At 48.5% G+C, this 15,749-nt stretch overlaps 1 protein-coding gene across 1 annotated transcript in view; it reads left to right on the top strand.

Annotated features, from left to right (window-relative positions):
* The window catches only part of EDC4 (enhancer of mRNA decapping 4), a 1,195,039-nt gene that overhangs the window by 419,842 nt on the left and 759,448 nt on the right, over positions 1–15,749 (top strand). Inside the window, 1 exon segment of the mRNA XM_030203662.1 lies at positions 13,784–13,964. Within this exon segment, the coding sequence (XP_030059522.1) occupies positions 13,784–13,964 (181 nt within the window).

The raw sequence follows: 15,749 nt of genomic DNA, 5'->3' as shown, positions 1-15,749 counted from the left end.
AAGGACAAATAACATTGCTTCAGAATAGCTATCATTTGAAAACAATGTAGTTTGACTTACCGTCATACTGGTTTCATGGACCTTTGAATACAAATACATTTTTCATTCTACTTCCATTGTGACGTTTGAGGGCTTTTGTTTTGCTGGTGACAATTTCCCCTATGCATTTGTGTTCTATTGAAGTGAAAATGGACTCGATGCCACTAGGTGTTGGAGTGGGGCAGAATACCTGTATTACATTTTCTTATTTTCAATTTCAATAGCTTAGGCTGCTTTGGAAGTACTTTATATGCTGAATGATTTTAAGCTAGTTCAAAAATTAGGCCAGCTAACATAATTCTGAATCTGAGAATTATAGCAATTCTGTTTATAATCAAAGGTAAACTATTCAAAATCTGCATTGCTTCAAAGAGAAAAGAACCTTTCTTAGATAGAACACCTTTAAATGAAGGAAAATAAGTCTAATATATGATAATCTCTTGTACTGGTTGGGATAGAAATCAACCAAGTCAAATAATTTGGTGCTAGGCCATAAAGAATCAACAACTTAAATAAAATCTGAGTTGGAATCTAGTGGAGCCTTACCAATAGAGGAGAATCAACCGAGCAACTGTATTCAACTAGAGTCTCTCTTATAACTTTACAGAGATTCCAGTGCCTCATTCCAATAATCTAACTGAGATAATATCAAACGCTGTGCTAGTAAGACAAAATGGTTCTCATGAAGGTATGAACAGACTGTTCTGAGTTGTTTAAGCTTAAAATAAAATATCTTAAAAAGATTATTCACCTGATGTTCTGAGGACAGTGAGGAATTTAAAATTATTCCAAGCACTTTGGCTTATCTTTTTACTGTCAGATTTGCTTAAATCCAGTGGTATGGCACCTTGCAGTAATGGCTGATGTCTGCTAGGAGTGTACAGGGTATCTTTTCCCCCTCCTCTCCTCCCCCAAAAGATCATGTATATATGCAGATCAGATACACACATGTACATCCTGAAAAGTAGGCTGTTTTAATTCTAGGTGGAACTTATTGTTATTCAGGGGAGAATTCATCAAGCAACGTTAGGGCCTTAAGTTGTGTCATTTGGATCTTTACTACAAATGGCTCTAATGCCACTTGAGATAAAATACTGTGACGATAATTAAGTCACTGCAGGTTAGATAGTAATGAGATGCAAAACATTGAAATGTATGTTTTGTATATCATTACTATGCAAATACCCCGACTTGCAGTTATACCCAGCTTTTTACTGGGGTTATTTCACTGCCTGAGAGCATGGGGCTTCAAATTTGTGTCCCAATGCTCTTAGGTTCCCGCAACCCCTATAGGGTCTACCTTTAAAATCAGAGGTGTGACGTGGTGCTATGAGCTAAGCAGCAGTCGGTTGCTTGAGCTCCGGAACCCTCACCCGCAATTAACATAAATTAGAGATTGCTGCCGAAATATTCTTTCGCAGCGAAGTGTGTGAACCCCGCATGGATAGGTATCTTCGCAGCATGCCCGCGATAAAAGCGCCGAAGCCCACCAAAAAAGAAAAAATTAAAGTCGTGGTCGGCGAAAACAAAATGGCGGATGGCGCACACGAGGCTCCGGTGGTGTTCTCGGAGGCCCAACTGGAACAACTCACCTCCGCAATGACAGCATGGGAGCCGAAATGGGCAGTGCTTGATAGAAAGCTGAAAGGGATCCAAACCACGCTGGCAGGTCTACAAACCTGCGTGAGTGATGCGGAGGTGCAAATAGCGGCGATGGAGGATGATGTGCGTGCTTATGGCCGGATATAACTAGCCTGCAACAGCAGATTAAAAACACATGCCTCCAGGTTGGAAGATCTGGAGAATCGTTCCCGCAGAAACAATATACTTCTGGTGGGACTCCCTGAATCGCTCCCGGATCGTAACCTGGAGGTATGGCTGGAGACGTGGCTATCGAAAGAACTGGCCCTAACAGATTCTATGGGGCCAGTGGTGGTGGAGCGGGCCCACCGAGTGGGGAGAAAAATGGTGGTGCAGGGCAGGCCGGGAGTTGTGGTAGCCAAGCTGTTAAACTACAGGCATAAACAAGAAATCCTGCAAGGCTTTCACATGAAGAGGGAGACCTTCAAATATAACGGGAGGAACATCTTAATATTCCAAGATTTCTCAACTGAGGTGCAAGCAAGGCGTAAGCAGTTCCACCCATTGTTCACAGCGTTAATCAACAAAAAAATCCGCTTTGCTCTACAATATCCAGCACAATTGAAGGTGCAGATGCAAGACCAATGGCATACGTTTCATACCGTGGAGGCCGCACAGAAGTTCCTCCGGGACAAAGATATCACCAGACCAGGACAAGAGCAAGATAACAGGCCTTAACACAGAGGGGGCACAGAGTTTGGACTATACGTGAGTAGAGAGAAAAGCAATTTATACACATTTGAGTACTGCGGGTGGGGGTCTCTAGCCTGATAGCGTGATTCAGTTCCATAACTAGGTTGGGCCTAGAGCATGGAAAGGGTAGTAGATAAAGGGAAGTATGGGAGGGTGGGTCCGGGTGGGGGAAATGGTAGATGGAACGGGAGGTTACTAAATATCACCAGACTAAGCGTGCAAAGAAGGTGGAATTATACGAAGTTAGTTGGCATAGGTACACAAAAGGAAGATCAGCTGATTATGGGGGAGAAGCCAAATAGGTAGGAAAGGAGCTCAGGGGTTGGTCGCGGAGGCAGTCATAGAAACATCATGCCAGCACGGATAATATCGTGGAACGTGGGGGGGATTAGCACCCCCATGAAACATTACAAGATTTTACAAGCGTTACGAAGGCACAAAGCAGATATAGCCTGCCTGCAGGAAACGCGGTTGAATGACCAGGAGCATGCTAAATTGAAAAAGACCTGGGTGAGAGAGTGTCATGCAGTAGCTGCACAGGGGCGGAGGTGGAGCCTGGCGGTCTTGATTAGGAAAGGGCTCTCGTGTAAAGTTGATGTGTTAACACAGGGAGGACAGGGGAGGTATCTTATTTTGAAGATTTGGATACAAGGAGTGGAGTTTATATTGGTAAATGTTTACTGCCCTAATGGGCATGTGCCGGGTTTTTATGTGGCCTTGGGAAACGCCTGCTTGCAGTATAAAACAGCAAAATTGATAGTCGTTGGGGATTTCAATATGGCCTCAGATCCTGAGCTGGATACATCGAGCCCCACCTCCCCACATTACCAAGGACAAAGGCGTAAAAATTTCAGTGCCTTCCGGAGAATGTTGGGGTTGGTGGATGCCTGGAGAATCCTGCACCCTGGGGATAAGGAGTACACCCATAGATCACAGGCGCATGGCACTTTGGCTCGTTTAGATTACATATTGTTAGAGTCCACCATGTTCCCCTGGGTGCAGTCTGCAGAGGTGGGTCCCGAGGAAGTCTCGGACCACGCACTAGTGTGGCTGGATATTGCTATCCCGGCGGATAGGGAAGGGGGTAAGGGATGGTAGTTCCCGGCATATTTACAGGGAGATGCGCAATTTCAGGCATATCTGCACGAGAAGTGGGACACATATATTACTCACAATGGGGTGCACGCAGAAACGCAACCGGTGCTGTTTTGGAACGCTTCCAAGGCAGTGATACGGGGAGATATTATTGCTTACTGTAGCGCCCGGCGTAAACGACAACAAGCTAGTATCTTACATTTAGAGAGGCAATTTCAGAGGGTCAGACGTACACACATGCGCAAGCTCACTCCTGAGTCCTTAGAAGGATTGAGGGCGGTTCAGGTGGTGCTGAACACCCTTCTGCATGAACGGGAGACACGGTCTGCTATATATTACAAATATAAATTAAGTAGATTTGGGAATAAAGCAGGTCCCTTGTTGGTGAGAGTGATCAAGAACTGGGGGGGTCCAGGGCCATTGTAGCGGTAAAAAATCAGGCGGGGTCATTGGTTAATTCTAGAGAAGAGATTGCGCAGATATTTGACGAGTACTACGCCAAGCTATATGCAGCTGGGCCAGCAAGTGAAGTACAAATAACAGAGAAATACTTGAGGAAAGCTGGTCTGGATTGGTTGACCGAAGAGGAGCAAGAGGGTTTAAACGCTCCTTTGACCCTGGAGGAATTGAAAGGAGCGATTAAGGGGCTAAAGCTCCGTTCGGCCCCGGGCCTAGATGGTTACACGGGGGAATACTATAAAATGCTGTCCCCGGAAGCGTTGGTTTCCTTGTTGGAATATTATGAGGGTGTAATAGATGCGGGCCAGTTCCCACCATATGCAAACCAGGCATTAATTACATTAATCCCTAAGCCGGGTAGGTCACCAGATAGAGCAGATGCATATAGGCCAATATCACTTCTTAACGTAGATACTAAAATCCTGGCCAAGGTGATGGCCGAGAGACTGGCTGACTGCCTACCTGCTTTTCATCCTGGCGTTGGAGCCCCTGTTGCGCACATTGAAAGCAGATAAAACAGTTGAAGGGGTCCAAGTAGGGGAGCAGTCAATAAAAGTGCTGGCATATGCGGACGATTTGCTGCTAACGTTGACCAACCCACAAAGATCTACAGAGGTCCTGTTAGAACACATTAGGCAGTATGGACATATATCAGGATTTAAGTTAAACTTATCAAAATCGGTGGTACTACAGATAGGACATGCAGAGGAGGGGGGAACTAGGGGAGGGCAGATACCTTTCCAGATAGCTCAAGGTAAATTTAAATATTTAGGAGTCCTGGTTTCAGCAGAAATGAGGGAATTATATGATCTTAATATACAGAGACTGCTAACGGACACAAGAAACAGCCTATAAGCATGGTCGGCATTGCCTCTCTCTTTGTTGGGCCGAATAGCCTTATACAACATGATCATTGCCCCGAAGTGGTTATACGTCCTGCAAACTATGCCGTTGTACCTGAACAAGAAAGACGAGAAAAAGTTGGACAGAATGATTCAACACTACCTCTGGCGGGGTAAAAGAGCTCGACTGCCTGTGAAGGTACTATGTATACCAGTGGAATATGGAGGATTAGGACTGCTGAGTGTGCGGTACTTTAATGTGGCCTGTGGAATGAGACATGTAAACGATTGGTTCCGAGGAATAAGTGACTTTTCAGATACCTCTGTGGAACTGAGTTTTACCTTGGGGACCCATTTCAGCAGCTATTTGCACTCGACTGGAGTGCCCATTCCGCAGGTCCTGCAGCAAGCCCTGATTATGAGAACAGCAGTGGCGACCTGGAAATGGGTTAGTAGGATGCATCATTTCTCAACAAAGGTTTCGCCATACTTACCCATTTGTGACAACTCGGCCTTTGCACCAGGCAGTATGTATGGGACATTTAGGAAATGGAAAAAACGGGGATTGGAGTACCTGCTACAAGTGCTGACCCTGGAGGGGCGTATGAAATCGTTCGAGGCCCTGAAAAAAGAATATGGCCTTCTTGATGGAGAACGATTTCACTATGAGCAGTTAAAACATTATGTAACATCTCTGCCCTGGGAGCACCTAGCGGAGGATGTCCAGGAGGAACTTGCGTTGGCTTTCTCCCTAGAGACCCAGCAAAAAGTGCCACTCTCCCACCACCACAGGCACATAAAAGATACTTTGCCAGAACCGGATTATAAAACCCTATCTCAGCAGTGGACAACAGACTTAGGGACAGATGTTGCGCCAGCGTTGGTGCGGTCTCACGTACTATCATTCAGACGGGTGACATACCAGTCTGCACATTGGGAATTACAGTATAAATTTGTTTTTTGACTGCACATTCCCCCTAGAAGAGCGTTTTATATGGGTCTGTCGTCCTGGGGGGAGTGCCCGAAGTGTGGAACAGAGGGTGCCACCTTAGGACACATGTTTTGGACATGAAAAAGCATAGAAGGACTCTGGAAGGCCATTATAAACTATGTCAACACAATCTGGCACCAGCGTTGGAGTTATGGTCCGGCTCTACTATTTGGCCAACCCCAGCTGCGGCAGCCCTTGGCGAGGGGCTTTACGGCATTCGTAGCCAGAACCGTGATAGTTGGCAAGCAGATTATCCTAACGGAGTGGTTGTCTTCTAACGCTCCCACCCTCCAACAGTGGCGGTTGAAAATGTTGTTAATGATGCGGATAGAGAGGGTGGGGATTGTTGACTTTGAATCACAGGCGGGGGAAAAATTTCAGCAACTGTGGGCACCTCTTTGGAATACGTTAACTCCATCAGCACGAAGTCATTTATTGAATATATGAATAATGTGATGTTAGTAAAAAGGGAGGGGGAATGAGGGGAGGAGTAGGGGGGGATAGAAGGGGGAGGGGGAAGAAATGTAAAAAATTCCTTTTTGTAACAAGAGCAGTTCTGTTATTGTGTGTTTTGTTCGAATAAACATGATTTAAACATAAAATCAGAGGTGTTCGGGGAGGGGGGGTGTCTTCAGATAGGAGCGGGGCCTATTCGCTCATGCCCAGTCCAGTGTGTTTAAGAAAATGCCCCCCCCCCCCCTTTAGCAGTAGTTGTATGAGACTACCGCTAGGAGTGGAGTGGAGGAGTGGCCTAGTGGTTAGAGCACCGCTCTTGCAATCCAGAGGTGGCCAGTTCAAATCCCATTGCTGCTCCTTGTGATCTTGGGCAAGTTACTTAACACTCCATTGCCTCAGGTACAAACTTAGATTGTGAGCCCTCCTGGGACAGAGAAATATCCAGAGTACCTGAATGTAACTCACCTTGAACTACTACTGAAAAAGGTGTAAGCAAAATCTAAATAAATAAATAGGGGCACCATTTTCCTAAACATTATGGTCTGGATAGAAGCGAGTAGGCCTTGCTTCTGCCTGAAGATGACACCCCCTTCCCAACACCTCTGATTTTAAAGGTAGCCCTTTTGAGAGGTGGGTGGAGGGGGGTTGGTCAGTGCAGCTGGTGGTGGTGGTGGGGGGGGGGGGGGGGTCACCTGGTCTGCAGGCCTGGGAACATCAGACCACAGGAATAGTTCTGCTTGCAATGTAGTTTGCAAGCAGCGTTATTCTCTTGCCCTGGGATTCAGGAACCTCAGGTTGCTGAATCCCATGGGAAATCAAGGTGTGCGGTAAAAGGTAACATAAGAATAGCCAATGGTTCATCTAGTTTAGTTCCAACTGTGACTAATCCAGGTCACAAGTACCCGGCAGAAGCCCAATTAGTAGCAACATTCCATGCTACCAATCCCAGGGCAAGCAGTGACTTCTCCCTTGTCTATCTCAATAACAGACTAAAGACTTTTTCTCCAGGACCTTGTCCAGACCTTTTTTTAACCTAGATACGCTAACCATCGTTACCACATCCTCTGGCAGTGAGTTCCAGAGCTTAACTGTTCTTTGAGTGAAAAAATATTTCCTCATTTGTTTTAAAAGTATTTCCATGGTGAACCTTTACTGCACTTTGATGTATCTTCCTTTCTCCGAGGACAAGCAGGCTGCTTGTTCTCACTGATGGGTGACGTCCACGGCAGCCCCTCCAATCGGAAACTTCTCTAGCAAAGTTCTTTGCTAGTCCTCGCGCGCCCGCGCGCACCGCACATGCGCGGCCGTCTTCCCGCCCGAAACCGGCTCGAGCCGGCCAGTCTTCTTTTGTCCGCACTCGGTACGGTCGTGTTTTCGCCGTGTCGAGCCCCGGAAAGGCGACCTCGCGCGTCCAAATTTATTTTGACGTGTTTTTTCTTCGGAAAAGTCTTTCAAGTGTCGGGAAGTGCTCCGGAACCCCCCCCCCCGGGTTTCGTGTTAATCCTCCCCGTACTTCCAGCTTTTTGCCCCGATAAGTTTTCTTTCGTCGTCGGGGTAGGCCTCTTTTCGGCCTCGGTCGAGATTTTCTCCCTTACAAATTTTTTGGTGCTCTTTTTCCGTCATTTCGGACTTTGATTTCGCCGGCGCGATTTTTCCGCCCATGACATCGAAGCCTTCCAGCGGCTTCAAGAAGTGCACCCAGTGCGCCCGGGTTATCTCGCTCACTGATCGACACTCGTCGTGTCTTCAGTGTCTGGGGGCCGAGCACCGCCCTCAGAACTGCAGTCTGTGTTCCCTGCTTCAAAGGCGGACTCAGGTAGCGAGACTAGCCCAGTGGAACGTGTTGTTCTCGGGCTCTTCGTCGGCATCGGCACCGGGATCTTCGAGTGCATCGACGTCGTCAGCGTCCAGACCATCTTCCTCGGCCGCCCCTGCATCGAGTGCATCGAGGCATCGGGCCTCTGCATCGGCGCCGAGACATCGGATAGCTGCATCGACGTCGGTGGTACCGGGACCTCGTCTGCTGATGTCGTCGGACGGTGGTGCATCGTCAGGAGTGCAGGTGAGGGCTGTCCATTCCCCTGCTGGTGGCGGTGAGCCTTCGGGTGGGTCTCCTCCTACCCTGAGGGCTCCTGCGGTACAGCCCCCCCGAGACCGACCTCCTTCGGCCTCGGCCCCGAGGAAGCGACGGCTGGATTCTACGTCCTCCTCGTCAGTGCCAGGGAGCTCCGGTGACATGCTTCGGAAGAAATAGAGGAAGCATCGACACAGGTCGCCTCCCCGCGTCGGCACCGAGAGCTCTGGGTCGCCGAGGGAGTCGGCACCCAGCAGGCATCGGCACCGAGAGGACCGCTCACCCTCTGTTCAAGAGGTGTCGTTGCGCTCCACTCTGGACAGCCCGGAACAGCCTCCTCGCCCGGAACAGGTTCTGACGTCGACGCCTGCATCGACCTCTTTGCCTTTCTCTGCAGCCGCTCTGAACGAGAGCCTCTGGGCCGTTATCCCAGAGATTCTGGGAGAGCTGTTGCGCCCTACCCCTCCGGTACCGGCGGTGCTTGCGCCTCCGGTACCGTCGAGCGTGGCGCCGGGTGGCCCATCGCCCGGGGTGAGGTCCCCGACATCGGTACCGCGTGTGGTACCGACTGCGGCCACCTCCCAGGAGGGCTCCCCGACTACGTCGGCGGAGGGAGCTTCGCCGATGCGGGCCAGGGAGTCTACCTCTCGACGCCCCCATCGTGGACGTGGCTCCGCTGAGTCGAGCCGGGCGAGGTTGCAGACACAGGTTCGTGAACTTGTGTCTGACACCGAGGGTGAGGCCTCGTGGGAGGAAGAAGAAGATCCCAGATATTTCTCTGACGAGGAGTCTGAGGGTCTTCCTTCTGATCCCACTCCCTCTCCTGAAAGACAGCTTTCTCCTCCTGAAGCGTCCACTGTTCCCTTGCACCATGTCCTAAAAAAGACATTGCTTGCGAACTGGACAAAACCTCTAACTAATCCCCACATCCCCAAGAAGATCGAGTCCCAGTACCGGATCCATGGGGACCCAGATCTGATGTGCACCCAGTTGCCTCATGATTCTGGAGTTGTGGATCTGGCCCTAAAGAAGGCTAAGAGTTCTAGGGAGCATGCTTCGGCGCCCCCGGGCAAGGACTCTAGAACCTTAGACTCCTTTGGGAGGAAGGCCTACCATTCCTCTATGCTCGTGGCCAAAATCCAGTCTTACCAGCTCTACACGAGCATACACATGCGGAACAATGTGCGGCAGTTGGCGGGCTTGGTTGATGCTCTTCCCCCTGAGCAAGCCAAGCCTTTTCAGGAGGTGGTCAGGCAGCTGAAGGCGTGCAGAAAATTCCTGGCCAGAGGGGTGTATGACACCTTTGATGTTGCGTCCAGGGCCGCTGCTCAAGGTGTGGTGATGCGCAGGCTCTCATGGCTGCGTGCCGCCGACCTGGAGAATAGACTCCAGCAGCGGATTGCGGACTCGCCTTGCCGTGCGGACAACATTTTTGGAGAGAAAGTCGAGCAGGTGGTAGAGTCTCTCCACCAGCGGGACACCGCATTCGACAAGTTCTCCCGCCGGCAGCCTTCAGCATCTACCTCTACAGGTAGAAGATTTTTTGGGGGAAGGAAGACTGTTCCCTATGCTTCTGGTAAGCGTAGGTACAATCCTCCTTCTCGACAGCCTGCGGCCCAGGCTAAGCCCCAGCGCGCTCGCTCTCGTCAGCAGCGTGCGCCTCAGCAGGGCCCCGCGGCTCCCCAGCAAAAGCAAGGGGCGAGCTTTTGACTGGCTCCAGCAGAGCATAGCCGACATCCAAGTGTCAGTGCCGGGCGACCTGCCGGTCGGGGGGAGGTTGAAAGCTTTTCACCAAAGGTGGCCTCTCATAACCTCCGATCAGTGGGTTCTGCAAATAGTCCGGCAAGGATACACCCTCAATTTGGCCTCAAAACCTCCAAATTGTCCACCGGGAGCTCAATCCTACAGCTTCCAGCACAAGCAGGTACTTGCAGAGGAACTCTCCGCCCTTCTCAGCGCCAATGCGGTCGAGCCCGTGCCATCCGGGCAAGAAGGGCTGGGATTCTATTCCAGGTACTTCCTTGTGGAAAAGAAAACAGGGGGGATGCGTCCCATCCTAGACCTAAGGGCCCTGAACAAATATCTCGTAAAAGAAAAGTTCAGGATGCTTTCCCTGGGCACCCTTCTCCCCATGATTCAGCAAAACGATTGGCTATGCTCTCTGGACTTGAAGGATGCCTACACACACATCCCGATACTGCCAGCTCACAGACAGTATCTGCGATTTCAGTTGGGCACACGCCACTTCCAGTACTGTGTGCTACCCTTTGGGCTCGCCTCTGCGCCCAGGGTGTTCACAAAGTGCCTAGCTGTGGTAGCAGCGGCACTTCGCAGGCTGGGGGTGCACGTGTTCCCATATCTCGACGATTGGCTGGTGAAGAACACATCCGAGGCAGGAGCCCTGCAGTCCATGCAGATGACTATTCGCCTCCTGGAGCTACTGGGGTTTGTGATAAATTATCCAAAGTCCCATCTTCTCCCAGTGCAGAAACTCGAATTCATAGGAGCTCTGCTGGATTCTCGGAGGGCTCGCGCCTATCTCCCAGAGACGAGGGCCAACAACTTGTTGTCCCTCGTCTCGCGGGTGCGAGCGTCCCAGCAGATCACAGCTCGGCAGATGTTGAGATTGCTGGGCCACATGGCCTCCACAGTTCATGTGACTCCCATGGCCCGTCTTCACATGAGATCTGCTCAATGGACCCTAGCCTCCCAGTGGTATCAGGCTGCTGGGGGTCTAGAAGACGTGATCCACCTGTCCACGAGTTTTCTCGAATCCCTGTATTGGTGGACAATCTGGTCCAATTTGACTCTGGGACGTCCTTTCCAAATTCCTCAGCCACAAAAAGTGCTGACAACGGATGCGTCTCTCCTGGGATGGGGAGCTCATGTCGATGGGCTTCACACCCAAGGAAGCTGGTCCCTCCAGGAACGCGGTCTACAGATCAATCTCCTGGAGTTGCGAGCGATCTGGAACGCTCTGAAGGCTTTCAGAGATCGGCTGTCCCATCAAATTATCCAAATTCAGACAGACAACCAGGTTGCCATGTACTATGTCAACAAGCAGGGGGGCACCGGATCTCGCCCCCTGTGTCAGGAAGCCGTCAGCATGTGGCTCTGGGCTCGCCGTCTCGGCATGGTGCTCCAAGCCACATATCTGGCAGGCGTAAACAACAGTCTGGCCGACAGACTGAGCCGGATTATGCAACCTCACGAGTGGTCGCTCAACTCCAGAGTGGTGCGCCAGATCTTCCAAGCGTGGGGCACCCCCTTGGTGGATCTCTTCGCATCTCGAGTGAACCACAAAGTCCCTCAGTTCTGTTCCAGGCTTCAGGCCCCCGGCAGACTGGCATCGGATGCCTTCCTCCTGGATTGGGGGGAGGGCCTGCTGTATGCTTATCCTCCCATTCCTCTGGTGGGGAAGACTTTGTTGAAACTCAAGCAAGACCGAGGCACCATGATTCTGATTGCTCCTTTTTGGCCGCGTCAGATCTGGTTCCCTCTTCTTCTGGAGTTATCCTCCGAAGAACCGTGGAGATTGGAGTGTTTTCCGACCCTCATCACGCAGGACGAAGGGGCTCTTCTGCATCCCAGCCTCCGGTCCCTGGCTCTCACGGCCTGGATGTTGAGAGCGTAGACTTTGCCTCTTTGGGTCTGTCAGAGGGTGTCTCCCGCGTCTTGCTTGCTTCCAGGAAAGATTCCACTAAGAGGAGTTACTTCTTTCTGTGGAGGAGGTTTGCCGTCTGGTGTGACAGCAAGGCCCTAGCTCCTCGCTCTTGTCCTACACAGACCCTGCTTGAATACCTTCTGCACTTGTCTGAGTCTGGTCTCAAGACCAACTCTGTAAGAGTTCACCTTAGCGCAATCAGTGCATACCATTACCATGTGGAAGGTAAGCCGATCTCGGGACAGCCTTTAGTTGTTCGCTTCATGAGAGGTTTGCTTTTGTCAAAGCCCCCTGTCAAGCCTCCTACAGTGTCATGGGATCTCAATGTCGTTCTCACCCAGCTGATGAAACCTCCTTTTGAGCCACTGAATTCCTGCCATCTGAAGTACTTGACCTGGAAGGTCATTTTCTTGGTGGCAGTTACTTCAGCTCGTAGAGTCAGTGAGCTTCAGGCCCTGGTAGCCCAGGCCCCTTACACCAAATTTCATCATAACAGAGTAGTCCTCCGCACTCACCCTAAGTTCTTGCCAAAGGTCGTGTCGGAGTTCCATCTGAACCAGTCAATTGTCTTGCCAACATTCTTTCCCCGTCCTCATTCCTGCCCTGCTGAACGTCAGCTGCACACATTGGACTGCAAGAGAGCATTGGCCTTCTACCTGGAGCGGACACAGCCCAACAGACAGTCCGCCCAATTGTTTGTTTCTTTTGATCCCAATAGGAGGGGAGTGGCTGTAGGGAAACGCACCATATCCAATTGGCTAGCAGATTGCATTTCCTTCACTTACGCCCAGGCGGGGCTGGCTCTTGAGGGTCATGTCACGGCTCATAATGTTAGAGCCATGGCTGCGTCGGTAGCCCACTTGAAGTCAGCCTCCATTGAAGAAATTTGCAAAGCTGCGACGTGGTCATCTGTCCACACATTCACATCTCATTACTGCCTGCAGCAGGATACCCGACGCGACAGTCGGTTCGGGCAGTCAGTTCTTCAGAACCTGTTTGGGCTTTAGGATCCAACTCCACCCCCCCGAGGGCCCTGTTTGTTCTGTTCCAGGCTGCACTCTCAGTTAGTTGGTAAATTTTTTAGGTCAATCTCAGTTATGTCCTCGCCGTTGCGAGGCCCAATTGACCATGGTTGTTGTTTTGAGTGAGCCTGGGGGCTAGGGATACCCCATCAGTGAGAACAAGCAGCCTGCTTGTCCTCGGAGAAAGCGAATGCTACATACCTGTAGAAGGTATTCTCCGAGGACAGCAGGCTGATTGTTCTCACAAACCCGCCCGCCTCCCCGTTGGAGTTGTGTCTTCCCTTGAAGTGTATTGTCTTGCTACATACTGGACTGGCCGGCTCGAGCCGGTTTCGGGCGGGAAGACGGCCGCGCGTGCGTGCGAGGACTAGCAAAGGACTTTGCTAGAGAAGTTTCCGATTGGAGGGGCTGCCGTGGACGTCACCCATCAGTGAGAACAATCAGCCTGCTGTCCTCGGAGAATACTTTCTACAGGTATGTAGCATTCGCTTTTAATACAACTCTTCATAGGTATTAGAGGAATCATGTATGAAAATTGTACAAAAAGTGAAAGTGATTTACAGTTTTAATTACAGGGTGGTGGACATTTTTAATTGGATTTTGCAAACTTTACCCATTGTACAATAAGAGAGAATCCTGGGGAAGTGGTGTTCATGCATAGAATGTGCAGCTTGAAATTCAGAATTGTTCCTCAAAGGATCTGATCACCAATTTGTTGGGCACACCTTTGGTTCTAGGGAAAGATATTACGGTTCTCATTGTATACAAGGCGTTGCCCCCTTAATTCTCTCAGTATTTTCCTCCCAGGTCCTTTATGTCATGGAGCTCCTGCAGAGCCAGGATGAAGGCAGAGCTCTGTTTACATCCATTTCAGAGTTCCTCCTTACTCACCCTGTGTTGAGCTTTGGAATCCAAGATGTGAGCCGCTGTCGTTTGAGGCATACTGAAGTCCTCCCAGCTGAGGAAGAGAATGACAGTATTACTGTAGGTGAGCAGAAAGAGTCTCTTCCCTGCTCTGCTACTGTTTATATTTTAGTGGCATTATGGGTAACACATGACAGGAAATTTTCTTCTGGCAAGATATAAAGGGGTATATTGATTGGAATGTTACTATCAGCAATTAAATAGAAACTTTTACATAACAGGTTTGTTTGTTCATTAAGGGGGCCTTTTACTTAGCCACGGTACGTTTTTTTTTAGCTCACAGTAGAAATCAGCTGGTGGTAAACGCCGAGACACCCATATGAATACAATGGGCATCTCGGAGTTTACTGCTATCTGATTTCTACCACAAGCTAAAAACGCTTCAACAACATAGTAAAAGACCCCCTAAATTCTAGAAAGATATAAAATATCTGAATCATATTTTTTCTAGTGCTTCTCTCTGCCAAGGTATACATATTCAAGTCTTCATACATCTTCTGGTGGAGACCCCATATCATTTAGGTTGCTTTCCTCTGAACCACTTTGAGTGTTTTTATGTCATTGCCAGGATACAGCATTGAAAACTGAATATGGTACTTAAAATGCAGTTCACCGGTGAGTTGCACAGGTGCATTATTGCATCCTTTTTTTCTGCTGCTTATGCCTTTCTTTGCAGCCCAGCATCATTCTGGCCTTTGAGCACCAAAGGAGTGTTACATCAGGGGTAGAGCTCATAAGAGCTAAAAATAATGTACATAAAGACATATGTAAGAATTAAGGTATAAACATTTTACTAGTAATACTGTTGATACATAACACAAGTAAAAACGCATACAGATATGCAAATCATAAACATGCTTTTCAGATCTACTACAAATATAAAACTAGACAAAACTAAAATATAAATACAATCCCTTTTACAGGTCAAAGGTTCTAGAATTTAATATGAATTACATACACGTCTCTCTGTATTAATAGGTATAAATGCCAATAACTATATGTTAAACAATATGGGCATGCCATATTTTTATTGGTGTTCAGACATTTATTTCATAGTAGAATTTTTCCCATAAATTGTTCTTGATTTATAAACACTTTTTAGAAGCATACTTACAATTCATGGTTCAAAACTATGCCAACACACCTCTTTTGAAAAAGTAACTATTCCCCAAATTATAGTTTTAAAATATATATAAAGTATCATTACAAATTGATATTAATGGTTACCAGTGTTCTAATTACTGTTTACCTCTGTATTCTTTCAGAACTATCCCATTCCATGCATTTGTACATAAAACAATTCTTACCGTTAAAAATTTGTAACAGTACTCCATGTGTAATATTTGAAGACAACATCCCCTTAGTTTAAAACAACAAAACAGGAGCCATCACTATCTTCAAATTCCCCATCAAGATACTAAATATCAAGTAGCAACAGAACATCTTATATGAGAAACAAATGCAGGTATTTCTAGAGCCACTGCTGCCACTGCTTATTTCTAGGATAAGCAACATAAAATGTGTTTTACTGTTCTTGGATCTTGCCAGGTAGTTGTGACCTTGATTGCCCACTTTTGGAAACTGGTCCGTCCCATATAGCAACACTTATGTTCTTAAGTTAAAAAACAAACAAACAAACAAACAAACAAAAACACTCATTCAACATACAGAAAGTAGACCATTTTACTTATTCAGTTCATTCCCTTCCTTGTGTACCATTAGCCATGCTGATACTATTTTGCTGTTTATAAAATGTCACTACTTAAAAATGGTCTTAACAAACATTGTACCAAGTATACAGAGATGCATACCTAAAAATCAACTCACTCAGTGTGCTGAATAGACCACG

Source organism: Microcaecilia unicolor, chromosome 5, assembly GCF_901765095.1.
Source record: "Microcaecilia unicolor chromosome 5, aMicUni1.1, whole genome shotgun sequence".
Taxonomy (NCBI): domain Eukaryota; kingdom Metazoa; phylum Chordata; class Amphibia; order Gymnophiona; family Siphonopidae; genus Microcaecilia; species Microcaecilia unicolor.
Note: the sequence above shows the minus strand (reverse complement) of the source record. Positions and strands in the feature narration are given on the sequence as shown.